Source organism: Dinoponera quadriceps, unplaced genomic scaffold (assembly GCF_001313825.1).
Source record: "Dinoponera quadriceps isolate SergipeBrazil2010 unplaced genomic scaffold, ASM131382v1 scaffold5050, whole genome shotgun sequence".
NCBI classification, from domain to species: domain Eukaryota; kingdom Metazoa; phylum Arthropoda; class Insecta; order Hymenoptera; family Formicidae; genus Dinoponera; species Dinoponera quadriceps.
The window spans coordinates 535742-558359 of NW_014560030.1; the positions used below are offsets into that span (position 1 = coordinate 535742).

General features: G+C 45.2%; 1 protein-coding gene across 4 annotated transcripts; it reads left to right on the forward strand.

The window, feature by feature from the left end:
• Positions 1–16526: 16526 nt before the first annotated feature.
• On the forward strand, positions 16527–22513 carry LOC106750605 (sialin-like). 4 transcript variants are annotated; one of them, XM_014631057.1, is made up of 7 exons: positions 16527–17604; positions 17688–17979; positions 18927–19209; positions 19452–20037; positions 20320–20452; positions 21354–21595; positions 22109–22513. In XM_014631057.1, exons 2-7 carry the CDS (start codon positions 17976–17978, stop codon positions 22289–22291), a joined length of 1431 nt encoding a protein of 476 aa, XP_014486543.1. In that variant the 5' UTR covers positions 16527–17604; positions 17688–17975; the 3' UTR covers positions 22292–22513. The 4 variants fall into 4 exon arrangements, with proteins under 4 accessions (XP_014486543.1, XP_014486545.1, XP_014486546.1 ...); XM_014631059.1 differs by having other exon boundaries at positions 16527–17188; positions 17255–17979; XM_014631060.1 differs by having other exon boundaries at positions 16536–16634; positions 17255–17979.
• The last annotated feature ends 105 nt before the right edge of the window (positions 22514–22618 follow it).

Below are 22618 nucleotides of genomic sequence, written 5' to 3' on the forward strand. Positions count from 1 at the left end.
TTTTTTTTACGCTGTCAGTCGAGCGTCAGTCGAGTGCACCGAACTGACATCTTCGTTTTCCATTTCTTCGCTCCTCCTAATCAATATTACATGCGATTCCGCGAGTATCACGTTGCGTCGCGAGAAGTTCGTTGAACTTTAGCCGTCAGTCATACAAACGAACACGATACTGATAACTTGTCACCGTTAAGAAAAGAATTTTCTTAACGATTAATCGCATTATCGCTAGCTTGACGTGAGTATCCGCGAATAGACGTTACAGGAAATCGCGTGTGCATTAGTACGAGAACGTCGTGAGCCGATTGAACGAACGTGGCAAGAGATATTTCATCGCCGACGATATATGCACGCGATGTATCCTCTATCCCGTTCAACCCGTAATTTGCAGCAACGATTCTCGTTTCCAGATATCGATTATCGAGCTGGCTCGTTTTAATACGGGCATTGGCGAACACGTCGATACATTCTAGTCGATGCTATAATCGTTGCTCCAGAAAGCTATAGTTTTCATGAGCAACCTGCGCTCACGGAAGAGTCCGGTAACGAGGAGCGACCGCGCGGCATCCATGAGCTGATAATGACGGTCTCGTTGGTTAAAGTGCCCGTCGGAATCCCTAATACCGTGGAATTTTACGCCGATTAGACGAGACCAAAACACAGGTCGGCCGGGGGACAATTGCCGACGCTATCTTTTAATGAGACAGAACGGCTACAAATCTTCGACTAACGAGGCTTTCGATCGGACGAAGCGTCTGAGAAAATTTTTCGGCGAGAAGCGCGTAGTTCGACAGGTGTTGACATTTCGCAATAACGCTGCTGATTGCTCAGATAATGGGTTTCGTACGCCACAAGCCACATCTATCTCGACGCCCGAATCGAGGATTTCAGCGATTGCAATGTGTGCTTTAACTTGTGTGTTACAAAACTTGGATTATACGCAAACAGCTAATATTTATTCGCATATTTAAGTTGTGTAACAATTAAGTACAAAAGATAAATATAAGAGATAAGTGTACAATACGCAATATATGCTTTACAATACACGTCATTGTCCGGTTTCTCATGTAGAATAACGCTGAACTTTGTGTGATATGTATTTCCCAGTTTCCCTTTTCATAATATCTGCGATATTATTTGTTTATTATATACTAAAGAGTTGATCCGTGAATAAAAATTGTTATTATATGCCGACAAGTGTAATATATTAATTTAATACATATTTGAGTTTCAACACATTTCTCCCATATTAAAGTAAAACCAAATTTCAGTGGACCGTTTTTAACACCAAATTTTTTACCGTGAAGAGATAATTTCTTTGGACCTGTAAATACATTAAGGAGACGAATATCTTCAGCGCACTTTCCACCACGATACTAAACAGCCGTATCGAAATTCGCCTATTTAAAGCACGCGCGCGCATGTGTCCCTCGGGTCTCCACATCTGACGCATAACGCTCGAAGAGACTCTATCGCGCGTATTATCTCTCGCACGATATAAATTTTATCTTACCTCGAGCGCGCGCACACGTTAATTTCATTAATGTCTTGTTACGAGGAGGAGCAAGGAAGTGGATTATCTGGAATCCGGTTAAATCGAGTGCCTCCAGAAAGGCATAGGGAACGAAGTTTGGCGGCTGGCGGAAGTAGAAAAATTGAGGGGCGAAATGTGGAGCGGCGGCGCTTTTTTCCCCCCGCGTTTCGCGAGTAATAACGTTAAAAACCGGTTAATCCGAACTAATACCGTTGGTCAATTAACGTTTGGATTTACCACGTTATCTGGCGCATTATTTCGTTTCCTCTTCCCCCCCCCCCTTTTTTTACTCACGTCCCGACGTATCCGTGCACATATATATTATTAAAATGAAGGTACAATACGGAATTACGGAAGCATATGTTAAACACGCCGAAATTTGACTGTATAATTTAAGAAAGAACTTGTGGTCGTCAAGAACGCACTTTCACTCTTCGATGCGCACCTTAGGCAAGAAACGACCGTAACAGCTGTCGACTTTGGAGAACGGGCCCTTGTTTCGGTTCCCCTTTTACACGCGTCTCGGTCCTTGTGTAGTAAAGGATAAGCCCATTATTTCTCGCGCGACTGTATGAAATAGCTGGTTATCCGCTGTTATATCTCAATTTTCGCACCTCTTACGTTCGAAAAATCGTAGAGGGCTCCGGGTAGAGATTGCTTACGTGCAGCGAGATTTTTCCGATTCGTTCGATCGGAAAGACGGTGAAAACGTTGCTCGACGCGTGATCTGTGAGACACCCGGGTGCGAGAGAGGGCGCTTTAAACCGATCGTTAATTAGATAAGAATCAATTGAGAACGTCAAGCGGCCGTAGAATGTAATAGCATTAACGACGCCCGGCTGCGGTTACGTTCCCGGAGATCTAATGACGAGAATACATCACCGGGGCACTCGGCGTGACTCGGAGAGTCTGAGGGCGCAATTCGGCCCCCGTCCGATATCTACCGCCTTAATCCACGACGAAATCGTTTTCGTCGAGAGGAGGAAGTGCGCGCTAGATCAGCCCGGTACATTCTTCTTCACCTCGTATCTGGCATCTCTCGGCGCCTACGCGTCGCCGCACTATCGGGAGAGACGAGACGAGACGGGGCCAGAAATGGGATGAGAGAAAGACGCTGCGAAGCGACGTTGAAGAAGACGCGCGAGGAAAAGGAGTTTCTCCGAGTCCTCGGGAAGAAAAAAAAAGAAAAGAAGAAATATCACGGGAGGAACTACGCGGGAGGAAGTCGCGTAGATGCAAAGGAGATTCATAGGAACGGAGAGACGCGCGCGCGCGCAAAATCGCGGTTTTTTAAAAATGATTCTCAGCGGAGCTCGCGGGAACGGACACAATGGGTTGGATGGAGCGTATCCGTCTGCTCTCGCGGGAAGGACTGTCCAGGAAGGTGCGCGTCCCCGGGCGGGTCGATGCTTAATAACGATTCCTTTGTTGCGACGGAACTGCCATTACGAACGAGCGACTATCACCGCCGCCGCCGCCAACGCCATCACTACCACCGACGCAACCGCCGTCGTCGTCATCGCTATCACCACCGCCTATCCCGTAGCCACCATCGCCAAACGGATAATGAGAAGGTGGCCCGAGGGAGCCACCGCAAGAGCAAGCGGAGGCGGGAAGTTGCGGAGCGGTCGCTCTCCCAACAACGCGCCAGAAATACACCGGCCGGTCTTCGTGCAAAATCGTAGGGAGAGCCGTAGGAAGGAGCAGGACAACGTAAACACGGTACGTACGCCGCCGCTGCCGTTGAAGAATCGAGAGGGTTAAGCTCGCGAGAGCATCCGCCGACGTAGTATTTTATCCGGTGTAAACGGGCAGCCCGAGCGCGCGCTCGACCACGAAACCGCCTCGCATCCTCGATATATATCTGATTGGCGAGATTTAACGAGGAGACCCGCGGCCGGGATAAGATTCATGGACGAGATCTGAGCGAGGAAGGGAGAGAGAGAGAGAGAGAGAGAATCCACGCCGTGAATAACGAGCAACGCGAGGCAGGGCGTGGTTCTCTTCCGATCTTTCCCGTGAACCCCTTATCAACGGTTTACGTCGGAGCACCTTAGACACTTGCGCGTATGTGTATTCCATGACGTAAAAATAACAGATGAAGGGCCCCGTTGATATTTCGAAACGATCTCGGTAGCCGGGCGCGCTCCAGTTGCGGTTTTTCCGTTTATTCGCCGGCGATACGGAAAGAGAATAGTTTCGCGCGCGGATAATTAATCGGATAAAATCGCGGTGGTGGCACGAAGTGGCCGGAGGGGGAAATCAAAACCGTGGATCGCAGTTTATCCACGCAGGCGCGCTTCTCGCGCGGAAGTCTCATAAGGCGATATTGTCTTCTGTCTGGGGGTCTGAAGCTGCGTCTGAATATTTATGCTAACATCATGACTCGAGCGGGGTAACATAGTACGAGATGCCGTGAAATTTCATATTGTCGATGAGATAGTTCCCTATGAAATTGCTCGAATGGTCCCGCCGAGGCTCGCCTCGTAATTTCTGGGCGCGCAGTATAATAAGTTGTGCCGGAGCGTGTTACGTTTCGCCGGGAGTAATGAGAAGTGGGGGGTTGTTAAACAAGTGGCAAGACACGTTCGGTCAAATCTTCGCGCCACAGACGCGATATATCGGAAATAATCGCCGTTGCGTGCGAGTTTTTGCCGAAAGTTTCAGGCTGAAATCGACGAAATTGGAACTTGCTCGACGGAAATTCAGAAAATTCGCGCGGCTCGCGTCTCGCTCTTCGGCGTTCCCGCGCGAGAAACGCCGATCGATCGGCGGCTCCGGAGCGACGTGAACGTAGGTTTCATGTCGTTTACATACAAGCCGATGCAGGTTCGTATAATGCCGTTATAGAGAATTACTTTCCGCTTTGAGAATTCCACGCTTGAGTTTAATCTTAGCCGAGGTACGTTTCCGACGGTGGAGGTACTTCCCCCGTGGGGAAGACAATGAGACGCGTATGACGCATTCCTGGAACAAGTCTGAAACGTGCAAACTGTAAACGACGCGATGGATAGTAGTTTATTGCGCGAGTTGCGAAATCTTCAGAAAAATATCGCGAAAAAATATCGCGCGCGCGCGTCCTTCTCGAGAAAATCGCGTTACCGTCTCGAGTAACGCCTACTACACGCCGGTATCCGGTGAATCCGAAGTACGTACGAAACAAATTTACCATCTCCCCCCCAGATTTATTGACCTTCACGAGTCCACGTTCCACTTTATCTTATAAACCTTATTTAGGATTAATGACGCGGGAACGAGCCGCGGCGAAGATCGATAGCGCCCGCCGCTTCGTTACGGCCTCGTATTTCTTCGACTGACAAACAGTTATTCTTCCCGGGCGAATCACTTTCGATATCTGCGTGCACAAAAATTCATCGATCTTTGTCGAACTTTCCGGGGAAGAAATTCCCGGCTATCTCGGGACGATCACGTCCGGAGATGTATTCGCGTGAAATATAAGGCAGCCGATTTTGCGTCGGCGGAATATGAATATTCAAACGATAATCGAGAGAATCATTCGTCTCGTGAGATGACGAAGGTACGTCGTTCCTGTTTATCTCGGGGAAGGGAAGAGAGGTCAGCCTGGGATCAATAAGGCTGTGCGAAGACGCTTTTATATAAATATATGAATATTACTCGATTATTTATGCCCCCTGAAATGGATAGTCCATTGTGAATAAATGCGGAGGGCGTGCGGGGAATGATCGTTATCGGGCGGAGAAATCACGAGCCCTTTGACTTCGGAATGCTATCGCGGGAAACAAAGTCTCTCTCTCTCTCTGCAGAAACCTTAATTCATTCCCCGCTTACGATAGACGGAGCCGTGTCTCCCTGCGGGATGCCAAAGATTTCAGATTGGAGAGATACGGAATATTAAAAGCGACGTTTTGTTCGTCTCGTGCGCACTCGCCCCGATGTATAACGACTCGAGCTCGTGCACGGCTTATAAGATGAAAACTCGAGATTGGCGCTTCGGCCGCGGTTACGTAAGTTATTGCCGCGAGTGTTACGACGCGGTAAGAAAATTAAAATCAAATTAAAGGCCCGGCAACACGCTTTTTCTCACAATCAGCGATCAGCGAAATGACTTTGACGTTAAGCCGAAGCCATCGCGGGGATCAGCTGTTGTAACCGATCCTCCTCCACGGGCTTCGGTACGCGCGATCCCCGTAAGTGAAAAGAGAACGTTTATACACGCGTCAGACGTTCGCGAATTTTAATCAAGCTTCTTCGTCGATCGAGAACCACGTGATAACAACGCGCGTCGCAATTATTTTGCGATCCTTAACATGGATTTACCGTTCAAAGGACGTACTTCTCGCACGCTGTTATATCATTTCAGGCAACGGCCAAGTTCTCGAAGACACCCATCTTAGTCTTCCCCGCCGTTAAGATGTCCTTCATCCTTAACGAATACCAGACCATCTTAATGAGTCCACGGTCTACCCTGTCGCACATCCCCCCCTCATTCCTCCCCCGTCTTTCGCTTTCATCATTCGAAGAGCGAAGAATCCACTTCGCATCGCGCGCTACCTGCGTCGTCATCACCGTCAGTCGCGATAATGAGGACATCGTGTGCCGTTAACAAGACGCCGTCACATCTCACTGTTCTCCGTCCCGTATCTTCTCCATCTTCTCCCTCCCCCTCTCTCTCTCGCTCTCGCAGCGACGCGCTACGAGAGAACGCAGGAATGTCATAACGCGGCAAGCTTACGAATGTGCTTAGCTGGCGCCACATTCTTGCCGGGCGAGGCGTCAAGATCGTGCGCGTCGTTTTGCAACAGCACGAGCCCCTTCGTCGTCGCAGTCCTCCGTCGCAGTCGACAGTTACGACGAGAAAACGTACCGGAGAAACGACGCGAACCATAGGGGATAGGAGACTAATTCTTGAAATTGCGGCTGCGATCGCAACTCACGGATGATTCGTTAGGTCGTCGCGAGAAATAAGAGGAAACTCGCGCCCCCAGCGAGGCTGAAGAACGGTAAAAGTACAAAACCGATTCCGCTCGCACGTCTCCCTCGAACGCACAGCAACTTCGACACGAGATCCTCTACAAGACGGAGTCTCGTGCGGGAAGTAACAACTATTCAAATGAGAGAACGTATCTTGCATATCGTTGAACGTTGCGCTTTATTTAACTCGGCCTTAAGTAAATCTCTCAATAGGTAAATGATCTCACCGATCGACTATCCATAATTCCAGCTTTGAACCGATTAGAAAGTAACGTCGAGGTGAAGGAGAGAATCGGTCGATGCGACGATAGATATCGGATCGTCCCTTTAGGTCGCCTTCACGGGCCCTTTCCTCTCTCTTCGCATCGGAGGCGTTCGTTCCGCGTCATATTTCGAAGCTGATTGAAGCTTTTCATAAAAACACGACGTCCCGGGCGTCGCGGGCTTATTATTATGAAACAAAAATATATTCGACAAAGGCGATCGAGAAACGGCAAACGGACGGCAGCTGTAATATCAAACGGTCTCATAACTGGCGGCGGTCGTATTAACATATTAATACATATCCACGTACAACGCGCATCAGTATGCATGTAAGCCGATGTTCGCCGGGGCTTCGCCGTCCGGCTTAAACGCAGGGTGAGCCCGAGCACCACGGGCAGATGATCGGGAGGAGGGGAGAGAGAGAGAATCATAATACTTGTAAGCCTCGGGACACATTAAGAGGATCATATCGTTCGCGTCCAAGATACGTAAGACGTTTCGGTTTGATCCGGGACGCGATCAGCCCGCGTGACATATCCGTGAGAGAAAGAGAGAGAGAATGGATGCGCACGCGCGCACAGGTCACGTTGGGGTTCAGTCTCGCGCGTACGTCCAGACGACGGCAGCTCGTCGCTTTTAATGCGATAAAGGTGTTCGTGCCCTCCGGGTATATTACCGCGTTGAACTCTGCCCGGAGGCGGTCCGGGCGTTACGTGTAACCTTTTTTCCTCCGAGCCCCTCGAGACCGCTCTCATTTAAGTCACGAGGTCCGTCGAAGGACGATGGAGGATGTTAATCGACGGATATAATACGGTTTTTCTCGGATGTCGTGCGCTTCTGTGCGTCTCCCGTATCTTGTCTCAGCTCCGAGACGGAGCTTTAACGTCGATGATATCCGTCTCGTCGAGCTTCCGAAAAAGCAGAGAGCGGACAATCGAACGCGGAATGCGGTTTAACAATGTGGCGGCACGGATATTCCCGATGATAACTCCGTTAACATGTCATATTGCGCGCACGTCCGTCGCGCCGTGTTAGCGAGCGATAAGAGTAATGCGTTAATCGTGTTCCAGATGGGCGGGCTCGATTAAAGGAATGTAATTGAATATAGATTTATACATTCGAGCCACCGATATGTCACGAAGAATCCAGATGTCCAAATATTACACAAACGCGTGGATTATTTTTTATTAACGCGCGACGCGCAGCCACATCGCGCCCCGCCGGGATCGATATCAACCCGCGATTCTTTGTCATTTGCATCGGCCATGAATATTCAGTGAAGTATGATCGGCCGATCATTAATTATTTAAATTGACGAATCACCCACTCGCGATTTTAAACCAGTGTCTCGTGAAATGCATTTGTCGTGAGAGCGAGAAGGAAGGAATTAATGACACGGCGAAAATATGCGCTTACTATGATAAGTAATAATTATTGAATGCGAGTGTACTTTACACGTGTACACATTTATTTTTCAGGCTCGATTTACAATTCACTTTACGACCTACGCAGCATTCGTATAACGTTTTTACATAAATCTAAATAGTTATACTAATTCTGACGTTCTCTGTCTCGAAACTTATCGTGAATGCCCAACATTTTCGGTTGGACGCAGTCTGGTGTTAGCATATTTGTATGCAACGTCGCATTATTCAGCGCACCGTGATATATATTCGGATATATTATAGACTCGGGTATATTTTTGTGTTATTCTGTATCGCGTTGTACTTTACGATGTTCGATAACGAATTATTTATAATAGATTCATTATTTATTATATTATTCATCCCATATTATTCATCGCCGGAGTCTGCGTCGTAGTGGTAGTGGTGGTGGTGGTGGTTGTCGTGGTGCAATAATCACAATAATAGCAACCGGAATAGCAGCAACATTTGCCTTTATGGAAGAAGTGCGCTAGCAGTGGACAATGTATGAAAAGATCGTCCATGAATGAAGGCTTGGAGGTCTGTCCGAAGAAAAATAAGATATACGAACTCCTCAAAACGTGCGAAATATACCAATATATATAAATATATATCATTAATATATCTATATTAATATATATACACGAAGAAGAATAATTTTGCTGTTGTAGCAAAACCATTATTGCCGATATATATATTCGTTGCGACAGCGATAAAATTTAATTGGCGTAACCAAATTAGCGAATTATTCGTAATCAGAGCAGAAACTGTTTTGTTGCCAGGATAGAGAAATTCTGTTAAGTGAATTTGTCACGTTAATTTGCTGTTAGAACAAAACGGTTTCCCTACAGATATTGATTTGTTCTTACAGTAAAATAATTTGTAGATCTGGCAAAATAATTCAGCGAATGGCAATTAGCAAATTATTCTCAACGAGTCGTTTTGCTGTCCACATAGTAACTGATAGATTTTACTGTCGCAGCATAAAATTTGCCGTACCAGCAAATTATTTTTCTCCATATATATTAAGATTCTGCGCGGCAATCTATTATCTCGCGAAAGGAGGAAAGTACGAGAGAAAAAAGAAATAAGATTGAATTTCCTATCGAAATACTTACAGTCTCCTCGATCATCACGAAAGCCACGGCGACGAGTAGATATAGTACCGCACGCATGTTTAAATTTAGCTGATCTGTTAGACTTGTCAGCTTCTGAACTTCTTGCACTCCGGTGTGAGCGAGCGCATTTTTATATACGAGACTTATGAATATTGACCTATTTCTGTCTATCGATACCTGATAATACGCCTTTGTATCGTCACCTGCTCGTCGCCTTGCGATAATTAGGTATTCTTCTGTGAAGCGCGCCGCGTTCTCTTGAGCGTACGTCGTCGGTGACAAAATTATCCACGCGACACCATAAAGATGTCAAAGTCAAGTGTACGTCTACATAAGCACGCACACAAATTATGCGTTAAAAATGCACGAGACACGCGCCCTTCACCTATAAAACCGTAGACTCCGTTTCCAATTTAAATTGTTGCTCCAGATCAGTCTGACATGTAATATATGCTAAAAACAGTGTCTCGAATGTTTGGCCGCCGACTAAATTAATGCGCGTCTTGCGCTCTTATCAAGGATATTGAATCGTGACGTCCGAAACGACGAGGAAATTGCGGGTAGAAAAAAACGCGGCGGTGGAACGATTTTTCCCGACCGACGTCCGCATAAACGAAACTCAGTCGCGTATACGAGCGATAATATTTTTATGATGTTATGGATTTAAATGTCAAAGTTGTAACGAATCGAGTTTAATTACGGGATATTTTCAACGTAATGTGAAAGCCACGGCTTCTCGATAACTCGGCTACTACATACGCACAAATTACCGGCATCCCTTTTTCCCTACGGATCAAACGGAAGAGAGAGAAAGATCCTCGCGGTCATCCATCATCGTTAGCATTTCATTCAGTGACAGTCGGTCGACCGACGGCTGCCGTTGACTGTGAAAGCTGTGTAAACTTGCCGAACAAACAAACGTTTTATGGCCGCTCAATAGCGCCATCGTCTCTGTAATGTCATGACGCATACATTTTCCAGAGCGTAAGATAAAGTGCACATATTTTACGAGGAGCAACGCGGCTGCATTTTTCATTTTCTAACGAAAAATCGATATTGACGGTCTTCATCGGAATAGCTGCACGGTGCGCGCGTTCGAGCCTTTAGTATTATCCAATACTCTTCTACCATCAAGATTCCAGCAACACTGGTTAGCACAGCATCTACGTGTATTCCAATCACGCTGAAAATTTCGCCCTGATCCTAATATAATGTAACAATATCATATTATCTGGCAATAATGAAAGAATCCGTTTGACTAGAGAGATTTCCAGTTTCGCTTTCGAAAATAGTAAATAAATCATAGCGAACATTTTACACAATTCACAATTTTAGTTCAGAATGAAAACCCAGAGAGAGAGAGAGAGAGAGAGAGAGGGAGAGAGCATCTTTCGCAATGTCCCGTTTTGTCGTTTTTCTTTGAGGGGGAATTCGAATTGGAGGGAGGGAAGGGGGGTTTACTTTTTCTTCGCGCACCGTGAAAATCAAGCGAATGACCGTCGATTTCGGTTCCATTACTTCCACGCATCGGCCTGTCGGGGCCGGTCGGGGACGATCGGAGCATCGAAATAGATAGAAAATGGTCGGCCAATATTTACCGCGACACTTTGACTGTCGCTGCACGCCGTGCCGGCGGCAACTCGCGGATCGATTCGTCTCTCGATCGGGGAGCTGCCTGCCGTATTCTACGGAGAATTTTACCGGAAGCGATGTACAATCGTCGCGACGCCGGCGGGTCGGATACCGCCGCGGCGGAGGAGAAAAAGAGAGAGAGAGAGAGATGGAGAAGCGAGAGCGCGTGTGGATGGAGAAACGGTAGACGCTCGCGACGACATGGAAGGTGAATTTGGGCGCGGAGATCACGAGCGGGAGTGAAAAATGAAGGTACGAAACGGGGAATCGCAGGGGGCTTGACGCATTGCGGCGGGGAAATATGGGTCGTCCCGATTATGTCGGGAGGAGCACCATGCTGGAATCTGACAGTGGCAGAGTGACGCCGCAAAACCTCATACATCTCGTGTATAACTAATGCCCGCATATATCACCTCTTCGTCTCCTGTGTGTATTTTCCTTTCTCTCTCCCTCCCTCTTCCTCTCCTCCTCGACCTCTTTCTCTTTCGTTCTCCTCCTATTTTTTCTTTCCTCTTTTAGTTTGCGAGATGATGCACGCAACACGCGCGCGCTTTACATCCGCACTCCTTCGGGCGCGATGGAAACTGTCCGTCTCGTTTAAACGCAACGCCGAAAGTGCGAGCACGCGCCCATTTCGGATCACGGTGGAAGATACCGTCCGAAATGGTGTATTACCTTCGGCCTGCTTTCCTCCGGTTTGCTAATCGGTCATATATTGGGAATTCCGGCCGAACTTGATTCCCACCGGAACTCGAGCGCGCTCGAGTCGAAATTGACGAATGTACACACTTGGCTCATGCGAAAGTCTTTTTTGCGACGTTCTTCGTTTATTCTCCCGACGCCTTTTCCCGGCAACACCGTTTTCAGTCGTTTTAATCGGAACGAGGAAAAATAAGCCGCGCGAGAACGCAAGTCACGATCGGCAGGCAAAACTAGCGGAAAGCTGCGGAATCGTACCAGCTCCAGATATGTTATCGAGTATCTGTTGATTAACTGATGCTCGATTCTGTCTCACGTGAGAACCGTGTTACTTCTGATCTCTCGCGACGCCTGATCAACGTACAGAAACGGATATCAATCTAATTCTACGTACACGTTATACATTACCGTCGCTACTGCGACTGATAAGCGAGAATTTCAATTACACGTTAACCTTTAAATAAACCACGGACGTAATTATAATAGGGACATAATCTTTATTCAACCGGATTATTATCATAATATAGATATTCTCGACGTTAATTGGAGTCATGTGCGGTCACAGGAGGCGGCGGGAAGGGTGGAAGGTGGAGCGAAGGGAGAGGAATATCAGTAGATATCATCGATTACTTTGAAATATCGAGAATTATACTGATATATCCGGTATGCCGGCATTATCTACTAATATTGGACGGTTCGCGAGAGTTATTTGCTCCCGTTAAATAATATGCATATACACGCCGCACACATTATATAATGAAGCGCGCGCGATCAACTTAATATTCTTTATGATATGATAAATACATCCAGCGCGTAGATAACATTCGAACGGCAATCGAACGCGATTGTTATCAGGTCCGATTGTTGCTCACTTGCGTACCACGCTGTTGTATCCCCGCCGAATAAATCTGATGCGAGCAACACGCGCGGTGACCAATGGCGGAGACGAGCGATAGGCCGATATTTGTCGGTCGCTCGCCGAAACAACAGCAATAATAATAACAATACGGTGGGAAACAGCATCCGTAAATACGAGATGTTTCTTTTGCGACGGCAGGATAATGAAGAAAGAATTATCGTGAGTCATCGTTCGTTTTTCCGCGGCGCGAGATCGAACGGCGAACGTAAATTCGTCACGATGCAATAATTAGTCATACGCTCAAAGTGACTTAGTAATAGCAGTTAAAGCTCATTAGCTAGTCCGAACTTCGCTATTATTGCGAAAAGTTGGTTAGTAGAGCATTAATATGCTGCATTTGCTGCGAGGTACAACTTCAGCTGCCACAGCTCCTCCAATTCTTTCTCTGAGCGTCTCTTCCGCGACCTAAATAGATTCACGATACGGTGTCCCGTGTTTTACGCCCGATTTTCGGCTGATCTTTTCACGATAGGTGGTCCGAATAACGAACGAAAATCCAGGAAATGTTTAAGAGGACTCGCATCACGCTCGTTAGCACGGTCAACCTGCCTTCGAGCCGGCAGCAACGGCTAATTGGTATTCGGTTGGTGCGAGGAGTACCAGTCTTTGACGGGTCTGTCTGGAGCAGCAACAGCAGCGGCAAGGCTGCGGTCCGAGAAGCAGCTCAGTGTGTTTACTCTGCGGACAAAGACGGCCGAAACGCCTCGACAATACGAGCCGGCTGGAGTGTCCGTCCGGAATCCTTCGCGGTCCGATCCCATTCTGAGATTTTCAAGCGTTCACCTAGGTCTAATCGGCCACCGCGATCGACACTATTGTACCTGCCCCGCGGCCAAGAGCTCTCCGTGTCCTTGAACCGATGCGCAATGTCGGACACATTTCTCCTCGCGGAAACTGCATCTCGCGATTCTTGCCTTACCGCTTTTTCTCTCTCCCTTTTTTTCTTTTTCTTTATTTCACTTTTACATCCCTCTGTCTCTCTCACTCTTTCCCTGTCCCTTTTTCCTCCTCGTTCGCCGGGCGCGACGACGTATCCATTTTTACCGGTGTCGAGGCTTTGCGTTTTCTCGAGTGGATTCCCTGCTCCCCCCTCCCCAGCCTGCCGTATTCCTCTAGCAGGTATGCGCGAGCATTCACCCCGGCATGTGAATGCAGGTGTGCGCTGGGCCGAATAAGCCCAGAAGAGACGCGAGGATGATGGCAACTCGTGCGTCTCGAAGCTTCCTCGTCGTCCTCGCACTCGTTGTCGTCGTCGTCGTTGTCGTCGTCCTCGTCACGAGGCTATACCGCGGCAACCACTTCCGTCTGGCCGTCCGCTTCTCGTTTCTACGAACGTTTCGTCACGCTTGTCATATGCTTACCGCACGAAAGAGACCGCGGCCGGATAAAAATATTGTGACGGTCGCTGGTGTGTTCGCGCTGTTATTGTCGGTTCGCCATTGGTCATCGGACGATGCAGACGCTCGTGCGGTTCTTACGGAAAAAAGGAACGGCACGACGCGACACAATGTTTCGCCGCGGCAATTCCCGTGTCGCCAACAAGTGTCGAGGCCGCCGCGAATTACGCCGAAATCGAACGTTCGGGTATGAAACAGATAGGAGGTTGTACGACATTGGGTCATTCGCTATGCGCCTCGTGTCCCGATGATAAGTGTGTTACGTAAAACCTGGGTTATCGCGACTTTATAGGTCGACTCATACAAACGTTATCATGAAAATATGCTAAGCTATATTTAAATGCCAACTGTTCCGTCGGAACACGAGTTATCGGCGGCGTTATAGAAGCTCACGCTTCGTCCGTGGAACTTAACGATCGTTTGAATATTAATTATCACAGATGTAAAGTCCAATCCTTCGTTTATTGATGAAGTGTGAAGTGATGTGTTTGAGCGGACACATTGACCCTGAGAATACAAAATAACAAATAATATGTATTTGTTCTCGTATGTTTGTTATCTGTGCGAAATAAATAAATATATATATTCACCGCATGTATCTACGATGGCTGTATAACTAAGGTATGAATCTAACGTGCGTGCGCTGAGAAAAAAAAATATTTGAGAAATAAAACATTATTTATTCGGTGGGTACTAATAATATATTTATTTATACCAATATATATGTATTTTTACATTGAGAAAAAATTTGTTCAAATGAGAAAATGTACGTTTTTTTCCAGTCTATAATTTTGTATGAAAATAGTTGCTTATTCGATTTATAAATAAAGAATTTAGATTTAAATAAATAAATATATTATTAGTGCTCACCAAAAAAATATTTCTTATTTTTTAGATACTTTTTTTCTCTCAGTGTGTACGATAGCATTCAGCTCGCGTACGACAGTTTGCTTACACAATAAATCAAAGTTTGAGTTAGGTAATTCTTTGCTCAAGGATTTACGTTATTGCTTTACGTTATTTCTTTCCAACTCTTCCTTAAGAATATTTGCTCTTTATGATAACATCATCTGATAATCTTAATTTTGCTATTTATAATTCACAAATATCTCTCGGTGTGGTAAGTGTAGTCTATCGCATCGAGTGCAACTTTGATTTTCACAATATATAGAAAGCGCCACGAAAATATGTAAAACATGAAACATATTAATTTTTTCCTGAGATTAATTTCCTTAGATTGTTCACTCTTTGTGGGAACGTCTAGCTCGTTTGCCAGTCTTTATCTGAAAAATTATCCTCTATAAATAGCTTTTGACGTGGTAAGTGCCGCGCGTTAGTGCAACTTTATATATACAGTTAGAGGCTGATTCAAAAATATGTAAAATATATGACACATTAGTCTTTCTCTGATATTTCTCAAAAGTGTTCGCTCTTAATGATAACGTCTAGTTCGTCTGTTAATCTTTAATTGACAGATTATTCCCCACAAATATCTTTCGACGTGATAAGTGCAGCGCGTCGCGTCGCACGATTTAATCTGCACAATTAGGAGGTAGTCAAAAGATAAGGCATATAACATAATAATTATTGCATAAACATAAATTATAAATATAATATAAACACATATATATATATATATATCTGACAAAGTGAGGTTTTGTCATGATATAATTTAGTCTAATATCACATACATGTACTACAAAGTATATTACAACGGAAAAAATGACGTTGAGGTAAAGAATGCGTTCACTTACATAATTTCCACGACGCGCGTTATATACGAGTTATATAATAATAATAAATAATACGTAAAGATACTTGCAGCCAAATTACTATGTGTATAATCTCATTTAGTTTATCACCACGAATTGGTGGACGGAAAAAGATGACGTGTGCGTGCCGGGTATAATTTGGTGGGCGTTACAATCCCGTTGGACACACACACACACACACACAAACAAGACCACGGCGGGCATGATCGGCGGGGAGTCCGAAGCTGCTCTGGAACGTTTCTCACCCGTTTGGACACAGGCTCACCGGGGGGACTCCATTATCCTCAGCCCATAAACATTAAGCGGCATCTCGTCGACGAATATCTGTTAAGAATACTATCGCGCCACCGTATTACAACGAGAGAGGAAAGACCGGGTTTCGTGCCGGCAATCCACCGGCAGATAACGGGTGGAACATTCACATTGGACATCACGCGAGTAAGACCTCGCGCGCCGCGCCAGACCGTTGTTGGCCGAGACAAGAGAGAGAGAGAGAGCCTGCCGATGTGTGTTTGTTTGTGTAAACGAGACACGAGCACACGGGTCGTGCCTCTAATTATCGTGGCGACGTGAGCACACGGGTTATCGCGAGGACTGGTTTTGGAAAGTGATTTCGTCAGCCTGTGACCCGTGCAACCGCTAACTCGACGGCATTCCGTGTCCGAGTAGAGTCGCTTGTAAAGATACAGCGCGCGGCCGACGCGGTCTTTGAAATTTCATTCGCGCCAGTGAAGTAATGTATATTTATAAAGTTGAACTTGACTAGAGGGGACTATCGGGGACTGCATATTGTGTAGTCGGTTTATGCGTTAGTATATCTCCATATCGCAAACGAGGAGGAATCGGCCGGTTTATCGAACATGTGCATACGATCGCAGCACCGCGTGCGTGTGCCAAGCAAGTTCTATAAGAGATGAATACGCGCGTAATAATGTTTCGAAAGATAATAATAATACATCACACGGACGGTGTTCGCTCGTAATGACGTGGCAAATATGACACGCGGTGTTGTACATATTATGGAATCGCCACTTACGTGCGAATTACTGAAAGTTAAAACGCATCCGCTTCCACGCGGTTTAGTAACTGTGCGGCCGTTGTTGAATTCGTATCGCAACTGCCGAGCAATTCTCTTATTCTGCTTCCGGTAGATACCGTTCGATAACTGCACACGCCAAGTGTGCGGGTATTTTCTCTGATCGCGCGTTTCGTCCGTCTCATCTTCTTTCCGCGTGTGTGCTGTTGCATCAAAAAATTACCTTACACCTTGCAACGAAATTGCGCTGCGTTTAGCTTCGCGGTCATTCTTTCCTTAATTTGAAAATCGACTTGTCTTTACCCAGAAATAACTAATAATCTTTGTTTTTGTCGTTTTCATTAAAGATAAATGATAATAATTAACGGCTTTTCAAATGGAATAAGCGGAACAACTGCGGGACGGCATTCGGCGGCCATCAACATTATCAGTGTTTTAAATTGGTATTTTGATAAAGTGTGCGATACGAGGGAGGAATACATTTGTGGGTAATGCTTGCGAAATCTCAGCCTGTAGATAGTCTACGAAATAAATCCAACGACTGCACTGCGAATTCCGAGAGTGGGGACATTATCTCGCTCGTGTATGTACACTTGGCAGACACTTGGAATCAAAGTTCACGTGGAAAAAGCACCGAGACGAAAAACGTTCAAGGTGAATCAAGTCACGGGGTGTGATGACGAGTCCGTCGTCGTGCAATATTCTTCTGTGTGAAAGTATCGCTCTTACGGCCGCGGAACTGCTGAATTTGTTGTTCGCTCCGTCGCGCAGCGATAGCTCGCAACTCCGTGACGTGAACAAGACGCATAACTGTTATCGTCAGCAACGACGAGCGCGGCATATTCATTAGCGGTCTCGGGTAAGGCAGTAAAATGTACTTTAGATGAACGAGCTACGGCGCTCCTCTCTTTCGCACTGCGCTCTGTAATCTCGCGTCGATAGGAGCGTGTACTCGGCGTCGACACGCGCGTATCCGCGCGGCAAGATACTCGTGGAGGAAGAGGAGGAGGAATCTGTTGTCATACGTCGCTCCTCAACGTCAACAATAATTCGATAGTCGTGTTCCGGCCCTGCTGGATGTGTCGGCGAATGGAATTCAAGTGAGAACCGCTCGAAAATCGTATCGATAATACGGAAACAAGTGAGATCGGCACGCCGATTCGAAATGTGATCTACGTCATCTACGTCATCGAATTATTAACCGAGATCGTACGATAAATATTCAGAGCAATGGGTAAGGAACCGTCTCTCTCGTCCTGCATTTCGCCCGTCTGTCCCGGTCATTCTGTCACCTAACCAATTCACGAAGAACACGTTTCTGCGATGAATGAATGCATTTTGAGGGAAATTTATATTTGTCCCCTCTCTCTCTCTCTCTCTCCCCCCCCCCCCNCTCTTCTCTGTCATTATCATTCGTTTATTGGTTATATAACTGATATGCCGTTTAAGAGGAAAAAGTGAAATTTAAAAATCGTAACGTGACCTGTCATTATTATCAATCAGAGGGCTATCTCACGTCTTTAGTTACCGCATCCCATATATCGCAATGACGTAATCTGTACACGAGAATTTACACATGAACTTGTCCGGAGTTATTTCCCAGACTTATCGCAAAAATAATACATGCACACCGTTTTTACGCGTTTAGCTGCAGACTTACATTTTGTGTACACACGCGCGGAGAACGTACAAACGTCGCTATTTTTTTCTTGAATACACCCACGAAAATACAAACAAATTGTAATTCGTTAGGTTAATGCGAATTAAACAAATAAACTGTGCTCCGTTTTTAATACGTGTTATTTCACGTATCCGTTATCATGGTTTCCCGAGTAATTATTGAGATAACGGTACGCATTTGCTCCCGCACTGCGTTACTAATTTATATCATCTGTATACAGTTTAATGCATTGATCTACGGACTGATAATTCGCTAATAAACGCATATAGGTTACTTAAAAACACGGCGGCGAAAGCAAAAATGCTTTTACCGCTGCTTTATCAGTGATAATCTTATAATTTTTTAACGGAAATTGGCACCGGTGGCGCCGAGGGCGAGTAAAATTTTGTTATAAATTTCAAAATCGCCATATAACGATCCCGCTTGATCACAAGATACCTCTATTAGATACATTCCGTTCCGGCTTTTTAACGTTCCTGTTTTCCGATCGCGGCTTTTAGTGGGTTACGTGCGATTCATGTTCGCTATAATGCTCTGCATTGCGAACATGATCATCTACGGTCTGAAAGTGAACATCGCGACCGCTATCATCGGTATGGTGAAGAAGAAACCCGGTATACCAGATTGGTCGGACGAGTGTCCAGAATTTGAGACTGATGCTGATATCATCACTGATATCGATGGACCGTTCGATTGGACGTCGAAAGAGCAAGGTCTGGTCGTTAGTATATACTTCGCTGGATATCTCGTTGGTATGTTTCCGGCGGGCTACTGTGCGGACCGGTGAGTTGCGATTAATTCCTATTTATATTTTCTTCGCAGAGATATAGATAGCGTTTCATTTTAGATAACAGATTTTTATTTGACGTGGCGACCCGATTGAACTAAAATAGATAAGATAATTGAGGTTCCTCAGCCACTCGCAATGTTGCATTAATAATTGATCCATCCGCAAATATTACTCTCTAGACAAGATTTATTCTTCATGTCGTCCGCCAAAAATTCTGAATTACTTGTCCACGCAGATTCCACACGAAGACGGTATTGCTAATTTGCGTGTTGGGAAACGCGTTTTTAACAATCTTGGTGCCAGTCACGGCGAGCTCGCTGGTCGCGCTGTACATTGTGAGATTTTTGACTGGCGTAGTGAGCGCGGCAAATCTGCCGATAGTGAACGTTCTTGTGGGAAAATGGGTCGTCTACGAGGAGAAGAGTATGTGGGTCGGCATCATATACGCCGGCACGTCGCTCGGCACGGTGATATCTATTCTCACCTCGGGAATGATATTGGACTTTTTGGGCTGGGAGGCGATCTTTTACATTCACGGGATACTACCGTTGATTTGGTGCGTTGTTTTCTACATATTCTTCGAAGACTCGCCGGAGGAGCAGAAGTATATCTCAGAGGATGAAAGATCACTCGTCGTCAACTCGTACGGTCATCGCGCGCCCGGCACCGCGAAGATGAAGGTCCCATGGAAAAGCATCTTTACGTCGGTGCCGTTTTGGGCTCTGATCGCTACCAATACTTTGGGCAACTTCGGTTGGTACTTCCTGCTCACTCAGATGCCGCTTTATATGAATAAAATATTGCGGTTTGACATTAAAGCGGTAAGTAGTAATAATTAGTACTAATAACGACAAGACACACGCGACGTCCATCGATATCATTTCAGACACCCGATTGTAAATGGTACTTTAATAAGTTTTACATAAAAAAAAATATATACATATTAATTGAAATCGACATGTATAATGAGTAAAATTATATTTCACGCGCGATTTCTACAAACGATAATTATTTCATACGTTTCGTGGAATTCTGCGTAACCTGGATTCATACGAAATAGGTATCAACTTCCCTATGCAAACCGTTCCCGATCTATTTTGCAGAATGCTCTTATTACTTGCACGCCGTACTTCGTGAATGCCTTCACTAATCCGATGCTTGGAAAAATATTAGATACTGGACGGAAAAGGGGACTTTGGACTCAGACCATCGCCCGTAAAATCGCGGTGTTCATAAGTACGTGTGTGAAATAGAATTTATAAAGCGACCTCTCTCTCTCTCTCTCTCTCTCTCTCTTTTTTATCCGGGTCAGAGTTATAAGTCATAAATATTGCATCAAGCGACTCTCTGTAAACAACGGAACTTCTGTCGAAGATACCTTCGTTAAAATACTTCGTAGTTTTTAACGATAAATACGCTCTGTCCTGCTTATATTCTTTTAATTAATATCAAAGGAGCTTCCTCGCGCGCGCACGTTGCTCTTTCCTTTAATGAATTAATCTGGTTAAAATGAAGATAACGTCTTTTTACACCGACGCCAGGTAACAGCGGCGGATATGATAAGCATATTCGAGCCAAACCTGAACTGATACCATTTACATACCGGTTAAATAAACATGAGGCATGCTTGCAAATTTTTCGCGTGTAATTCGTGCGATCGACCGAATAATGCAGGCTACATTTTCAACTCTCGTTGTTCCCTCAGCAGTGACTAAAATCAATATGACACGCATATTACAATTGTCATTCTCGCCTTGCTTGATTGATTTTCTTCCTATCTATTCTTAATATATTCTATTCTATTCTTAATATCAGTGTTATAAATATTTATTTCTCTACTTCCGATTAAACCTTATTTCCCAATGATCTTCTCGCAGTTCTTTTGTATGCGCAAAATAACGTAAGCAATCGATTTATGTTTAGAAAACCATGACGTGATTAACAGAGCAGCAAGGTTAAGTTTCTTTTGTTAAATTATATCCCCCTAGTAACTATGTACAACCTTAAGAAAACAAGATCTCCGATATCTCATTTTGTTTAAGAAATATTCAAGCGTGTTAATTAAAAGAAGTCACCCTATATACAATTCCTGTTGCTATGTGTGTGTACATGTATTATTTGTCTTTCTTTCCGCCAGGTTCTATACCTGCCAGCATCTTTCTGCTCATAATCGCATACATTGGTTGCGCTCGCGTGACGTCTACCGTCCTGCTGACTCTCAGCATAATAGTCTGCGGTGCTATATTCGTCGGCCATCTCACTAATCAGAACGATCTGGCCCCGAATTACGCAGGAATTCTCATGGGCATTACAAACACACCGGGCACGATTTCTGCCTTTATCCTGCCACCAATAGTCGGCGCCCTCGTGGAGGAAGGAGTGAGTGAAAACGTTATTTTTTGTTTTCCTTTTCTTTTCACCTAGCGTTAATAACATGTGGAGGCGAGAAGTATCTTGGCTAAGAACGAGAACGTGATCGCCAATTTCTTGAATTCTTAATAAGCCGCGCACGGAGTGTTCCACTTTTCTCAAGTTTTACGAAGAGTGGAACGGCCTTAAGCCGATAAGAAAGTTAAGCCAATATTTTCCCCAAGAGGTACTGCATTTTAATTACGTAATTAACTGGGAAATTAACTTTATTGCAGTATTAAGGTCTTTAGAGAATGACACTTTCGATGTTGTGTTGTGTTCGCCATTCGACGTTCTATCGAGATAGTCGTATTTCTTTATAGTCGATACCTCTCGTATTTTTTTCGTGAAAATATCAAATTTTGCAATGCATTTTGAAGAAAGTTCGGGCAATTTGAAGATATAACGCTCCCGCCTATCATCGTCCTCTTAGGAAGACAATAAGTATAATATTAATATTTCCACTGCACTCTGCTTCTGCAGCACACTATGGGGCGCTGGAGATACGTCTTTTGGATCACCGTCATTGCTCAAGTGCTCGCTTTTCTGATATTTTCGGTTTTCGGATCCGCAAAAATCCAAGAATGGAATTACCCGCCCATGGAAGTTGAAAATTGGGATGCTGAGGAGCAACAACGGCCACGACAACAAGAAACTAAGACATAAATTAGGAGACTATTTTCGCGTAATGTCTATCTGAAAACACGTTTTTTTTAGACGTGAATTCATTTGTATGTTACGTAAACAAGAAGATGCTATCTCAGAGAGTTTGTCGTTCTCGTTACACGCGTGACGTCATCATGCCATTGAGTAATAATCATGTTATTACGCGATATGATACGTATGATCGCCGTATTTTTGCAAATTATACACGTTTTACGTATTTTTATACAACGCCGTTGATTATTTTCGACGAATGTATTGAAATTTACTAGCGGATGCAATACTTAATAACTCTTCAGCGTTTCGTCATCATTTTAGCGCGCTTATAGA

Coding starts and splice junctions, on each gene's coding strand:
- LOC106750605 (XM_014631057.1), top strand. Junction 20,453..21,353: donor TAAAATCGCGGTGTTCATAA/GTACGTGTGTGA, acceptor TCTTTCCGCCAG/GTTCTATACCTGCCAGCATC. Junction 21,596..22,108: donor GCGCCCTCGTGGAGGAAGGA/GTGAGTGAAAAC, acceptor CTGCTTCTGCAG/CACACTATGGGGCGCTGGAG.